Below are 5,443 nucleotides of genomic sequence, written 5' to 3' on the forward strand. Positions count from 1 at the left end.
GGCAGCGCGGGGCAGCCTGAGAGGAGCAGGGCTGGGACTTCCCAGGGGGATGTTGGCACCATTTCTGCTCCCAGGGAAACCAGCCCACAGCCCTGCCCTCTGCCCACAGCAGGCAGCTGCAGCAAGTGCTCTGGGAACCCGCTTGGAGAGGGCTGTTCTTGATCAGCCCGACACCCAAACCTACGTTATTGTCACGGGTGACAAAGCCCTGTCTCCTCAGCAACTTCAGGACATCCTTGCGATGGTGGTAGTCCCGCAGGTGGGGGTCATGCAGGCAGTTGTAGTCTATGCTGAGGTGGTGGCTGTAGGGATCATCCAGGGAGTAATAAAGACATGGACCTTGAAGCTGTAAGAGAGAATTTCCAGAGTATGAAGGAGTCAGGAGAGAGCAGCAAAGAGGTGCCACACGGTACTTGTGAAAAGGTAAAGGTACTTTGAAGACCAACACTTTTCTCCATTCTTCTGAAGGCACAGAGACCCACAGAGCCAAACTGCGGGGCCAGGTTGAGCTGTGATGGGCTGGGGGAGAGAAGACAAACCCCACCAGCAAATTGGCATCTTGCACCACCAGGAAGAAATGCAGACCCATCCACAAATGAACCTTCCAAGTGAAAAGGTCAAGCCCAGCATTCAAATGCAGCCAATGGAGAATGCAGGAAAGAGTCTCCTTGGCTTAGGCAGGCCCAAGGGCTGTGCCGACTGACACTGCCACTGGGAAGTCTCTGCCTTGGGAATGAGCAGCACAGGCTGCAGAAGGAGGGGGACAGTGTGTGCATTCCCCAAGAAGGGAAGGCAAAGCTGCTCCAAAGACACCAATAAGGCAAGCAGGAGAAGGCTGGAGTCCCCCTCAGAGGTGCCCCAGAGCCCGGCTCGACATTGCTGGGTGAGCGGGAGGGCCCATTGCCCCAGCACCCCAACACAAAGTCACCTGCTGCAGGTGTGGGCCCTGCCACACACGTGCACCGAGCCAGAAACCAGTGCGGAGAACTGACAAGTCCTTTTTCTCTGCATTCCAGGGAGCTTGAGCTTCCCTCCACTGCCCAGCCCTGTCCGACTGAAGGGCTGCAGCTCCTGCTGCAGAGCAGATGGCCACAGGAACTCCTCTACCTGATGGGGACCCCACCAAAGAGGAGAGCTGATCTACCCCTTTCTACTTGCTTTACCTTTTCCCCCAGCTTTCCCCTGCAGAAGACAGGCTTGGATCTGGGTTTCACATGGATCCTGAACCCAATTGGGAAGTCCAGCAGGTCAAAATCCATCACCTCAGTAGCTCAGCCTCACAGGTGCAGTGCTCTGGGGCCAAGGTGGGAACACACGGACACCCAGGCGTCACCCAGGCGTCACCTCCTGCACAGCAGTGCTCTACAGCCCCTTCCAAGAGTTCTCTTGGTGCTGCAATCCCGCACTGTCTCCTTGAGCTCCAGAGGCACAATAGCTGGTGTGTCCCAGTGAGTGGCTGAATACACCCATGGGGCATTGTGACATCATGGTGATGCCGCATCACTGCATTGTCACACCATTGCGTTGACATCCTGTCATTCACTGTCTGACCTTTGCAATGCCAGACCAGAAATCCCCTCTCCAGGATCAAAGGAGCTGATTTCAGTCCTTTTAGGTCTGGGAGATCCCTGATTGCCCTCTTGTGTCTCTGTAGTAACTACACTCACAGCTTTCTTGGGTGACCCCCTTCTTACCAGCTCTCTTCTCTCTCAATTCACGTACCCAGGCTTCCAGCTTAGAGGTGGGTTCACCATCCCACTTCTTCATGTCTTCCTCCAGTCAGGCAGAAAGAACCAGAGTTCACCACGTGCCCTGAGCTTGGGACTTCCTTTCCCTCTGGCTGGGGCAGGAGGGAACAGTTCTCTTGGGTTGCCCTTTAGGGCTGAGGTGGGGATGTGGAAGTGTGTGTGGGGACAAGGAAGTGCCCAGAGTTTCTTCTACATTTCAGAGTCAGGAGGACATCACCTCTACAGGTGGTGGATCCATTCTCAGGTAATACAATTCTTCCAGGCTGTTGGAATATGATGCAGGGTTGCTTTGAACCACCTTCCTCCACATGGCCATCGTGCAAGGAACTTTAGGGCTGGATCTTTAGGGCTGTTATCCCTTCATAGATTACTATAAATGATTTCCAGCACCGCCAATTCTCTCAAGTACTGGATACCTTCATCTGCAGTGCTCCACTTTCCCAAGGAGTTCATAAGATCTTCCTTGAATGGATGCCTTGCCCTCACGCTTGAGAGAAGCCATCTCCAGAGCCTGCAAATTGCTCTGTCTTTTCCAATTCCTCTTTCAATTTCCCAGTCTCTAGCAAGGGGTCCCAGCTGTTGGGCTTCATGACCTTCCTGACTATCAGCCCCACTATCCCAGCATTGAAGCAGCCAGGTAGGAATCCACTCACTGGGCTGGCGGCTGGAATCTTTCCGCAAGTCCCAATGCTCTGATGAGGTCAGGGACTGGGTAACTTCAGTTTCCTGTTGGACTGGTCTCATTCCTTTCAATTTCTTTGTTGAAGGACTGGCCCCCTCCCCTCCTGATTCTCCCTTTTCTTCCCATACTAATTGATTTCATGAACCTGCAGCTTGCCTTATCCATTTCTTCCTGTTCACTGACTGTAGTTGTTGTGGTTGAGTCCCTGTCTCAGCCATAGCGTCCACCAGGGCAGTTTGGGTCCCTGCCTTCACTACAGTCCTCTGAGAGTACTGAACTGTGGCTCGATGGGCGCAGGCCAGGCCCCAGTACAGGGCAAGAAGCTGCTGGTTTTCACTGGGATAGGCAAGGCACCTTCCATCAGGTGACACACCAGTCTGCCAGGGTCAAATACCTGTTCAGGTGTGAAGTCCCAGGTAATGGGAGGAGTCAAACGCCCTGGGAACCTGCCCAAATCCTTCCACACGTCCTGCCACCTCAGGGCACATCCCAATATATCATCAGCTAAAGTTTGTTCTCTCCTACACCAGGACACACCAGATTCCACAAACTCCACAGTGTGCTGACAGTATTAGTTAGTAACAATAGCAGCACCAGACAGCTCCCATAAGGATTAGCAAGGACCATGGGAGACTTCATTATAAAGCCATATCAATGCCAGGGAGGGGGGAAGGAGTATTCCTCCATTGTCCCCAGAAGATGCTCCCCCAGCATGACAAGGCAGTCAGTGTGAGGGCAAAGCATGGAGCTCTTGTTTATTATGGTATGTTCCCAAACCTCAGCAAAATAAAGTGATGAGCAAACAGCCAGCAAACTCCGTGTCCCATCCAAGAGCTTTGCTATTCCATAGCTACTGTCTCGCTTTTGTCTTGCCTCACGTTGGGCACCAAAAAGGACTGTGTTGGGTTGACCTTGGCTGGACACCAGGTGCCCACCCAGACGGTCTATCACTGCCCTTCCCAGAAGGACAGGGGAGAGAGAATAAGATGGAAAACAACCCGTAGGTTGAGATAAGTCACTTTACTAAAGCAAAAGCAAAAGTTTGCATGCACAATCGAAGCAGAAAATAACAAAGTTTATTCTCTACCTCCCATCAGTGAGTGATGTCTGACCACTTCCCAGAAAGCAGGATTCCAGCACATGGAGCGGCTGCTCAGCAGGCAAACATTGTAAACAATGTCCTCCCCTTCCTCCTCCTTTCCTCAGCTTTTATATCTGAGCTGATGCCCCATGGTCTGGAATATCCCCTTGGTCAGTTTGGGTCAGCTGGCCTGGCTGTGTCCCCTCCCAGAAGGAATGTTGCAGTGCTGGTGCTGTGCCAGCCCTGCTCAGCAGTGGCCAAAATACCGGTGTGTTATCAACACCTTTCTAGCTACCAATGCAAAGCACAGCTCTGTGAGGGCTGCTATGGGGAAATGGTCCAGCTCAGCCAGACCCAATACAGGAATAAACTCTTTATTGGCTAAACAAGGGTGTGGGTCTGTGTTTGCTGTCCAGGGGCTCTTCACCTCTCCTGCCACACACCTCACTCTCCTCAGACGGGCTTTGGGCGCACAGCTCTGCGTCGTGCTCCGGCCCGAGCAGGGGGCTTCGGCCCCGCCGGAGGGACGGGCTGGTGGGAAATCCGTCGGCCCACAGAGGGGAGGGTGTCCTCAGCAGCACCGCTCTCCTTCCCACCTTGGGATGCCGTGGTGCCTTTGAAATCCTCTTCGGGGGTCGGTGCAGGCCCACATTGACAAATCCGCTGTATTGCAGACTGAATGATCTGTTTTGCCATGGTCCTTATATCCAAAGTGTTGCCTGATGTTGTTGCATCCTCTTCATTCTCCAAGCTCTCCTTCACCGTTGCAAGAACCTCAGGCTCCAAGGTTTTGGCATAGCCAGTCCTTTCTGCACGGTGCTTTGGTTGCAAGGGGGGCAACTTTGTTCCCTTGCTTGCTTCCAGCCTCTGCCGTTCAGATGCTCTGGGGAATCCTCGTCTTGCTTCCCTGCCCTGCTTTGAAGAAAGTGTCTGGGATGGCTCTGGCTGAATGTTGGAGGCCTGTGCTTTGGGAAGCTCCAGGATTTCAGTGTGTTCACCGCCAGAGTCTCGTCCAAACTGAGAAGCTACCATGGATTTCAAGAGGTTGCGAACGTTTTTAACAACAAGTCTGGTGAGTTTGTCAAGGCAAGCCTCTAAACATGCTCTGTGTGAAGTGGCTGTTTCAGTTTCCTCGGATTTGTCTGCTTGGGTGGCTCCTCCATCAACAGGCTGCTCCTCCAGACTGGCTGCTGCTCCTTGATCAGAAGCTTGGGATTCCAGATGGTCCCCCAACATCTCCAACACAGTTGCTACAAGCTCTTGGGCCACCGTTTCCATCTCCTGACAGTGATCTTGAGGTGTCTCCGAAGGCTGTGCTCTCATGCCGGAAGATGTTCCTCTGATCCCCTGGGCAGCGTTCTTTAAAAAGTCAACACGCTTATCCTGAGGAACCTTCAGCTTCCCAAAAACTCTGAGCACAACAGTCTCAACCAGCTCTTTGAGCTTCTGAGCTTCTGCTGCAGTTAGTTGTTCAGACACAGCTTTGACCTGTCCGTCAGCAGCAATGTCTGGCTTCCCCTGGGAGTCAGCACCAGTGCTGACACTCCCAGGCAGTGTGGCGTCTTCCTGGCCCAGATCAGCTGTGGAGTGGGTTTGGTCCTCATCCAAAGCTGCTTTCACTATTTTGGATTGTTGCAATTTCCGTGTGGTTTCTCTTCTCTTGGGTGGAGGTGGGCAATAAGGTTTGTGAGTCTGCATCCACCGCTTTCCCGGGCGGGAAGCGTTGGTGGCTCCCGGCAGCTGGGTGCCGTGCTTTAATTTGGCCGGGGGTGGCTGAATACATTCCTGAAAGGTGACACCAGGTTGTGCCGCTGTTGCCTGGACAAGTGTTGAGGTTTCCCACAGGTCCAGGACAGGACTCTGCTTCAGCCAGGCAACAAGGGCAGGAGAGAAGGGCTTCCCTCAGGACTCCATGTGCTTGCACATGGCCCT

General features: G+C 53.3%; 1 protein-coding gene across 1 annotated transcript; it reads right to left on the reverse strand.

The window, feature by feature from the left end:
* Positions 1 to 142: 142 nt before the first annotated feature.
* FSIP2 (fibrous sheath interacting protein 2) lies at positions 143 to 1,419 on the reverse strand (the record flags this gene model as incomplete). Its single annotated transcript, XM_027632507.1, has 2 exons — positions 1,164 to 1,419; positions 143 to 346 (listed from the first exon to the last, which is right to left on the reverse strand). Coding segments are annotated over exons 1-2 (300 nt in total), but the record flags the coding sequence as incomplete, so codon positions are not given.
* Between the last annotated feature and the right edge of the window lie 4,024 nt (positions 1,420 to 5,443).

This window comes from Corapipo altera, unplaced genomic scaffold (assembly GCF_003945725.1).
Source record: "Corapipo altera isolate COAL_440 unplaced genomic scaffold, ASM394572v1 60688, whole genome shotgun sequence".
In the NCBI taxonomy this organism is placed as follows: domain Eukaryota; kingdom Metazoa; phylum Chordata; class Aves; order Passeriformes; family Pipridae; genus Corapipo; species Corapipo altera.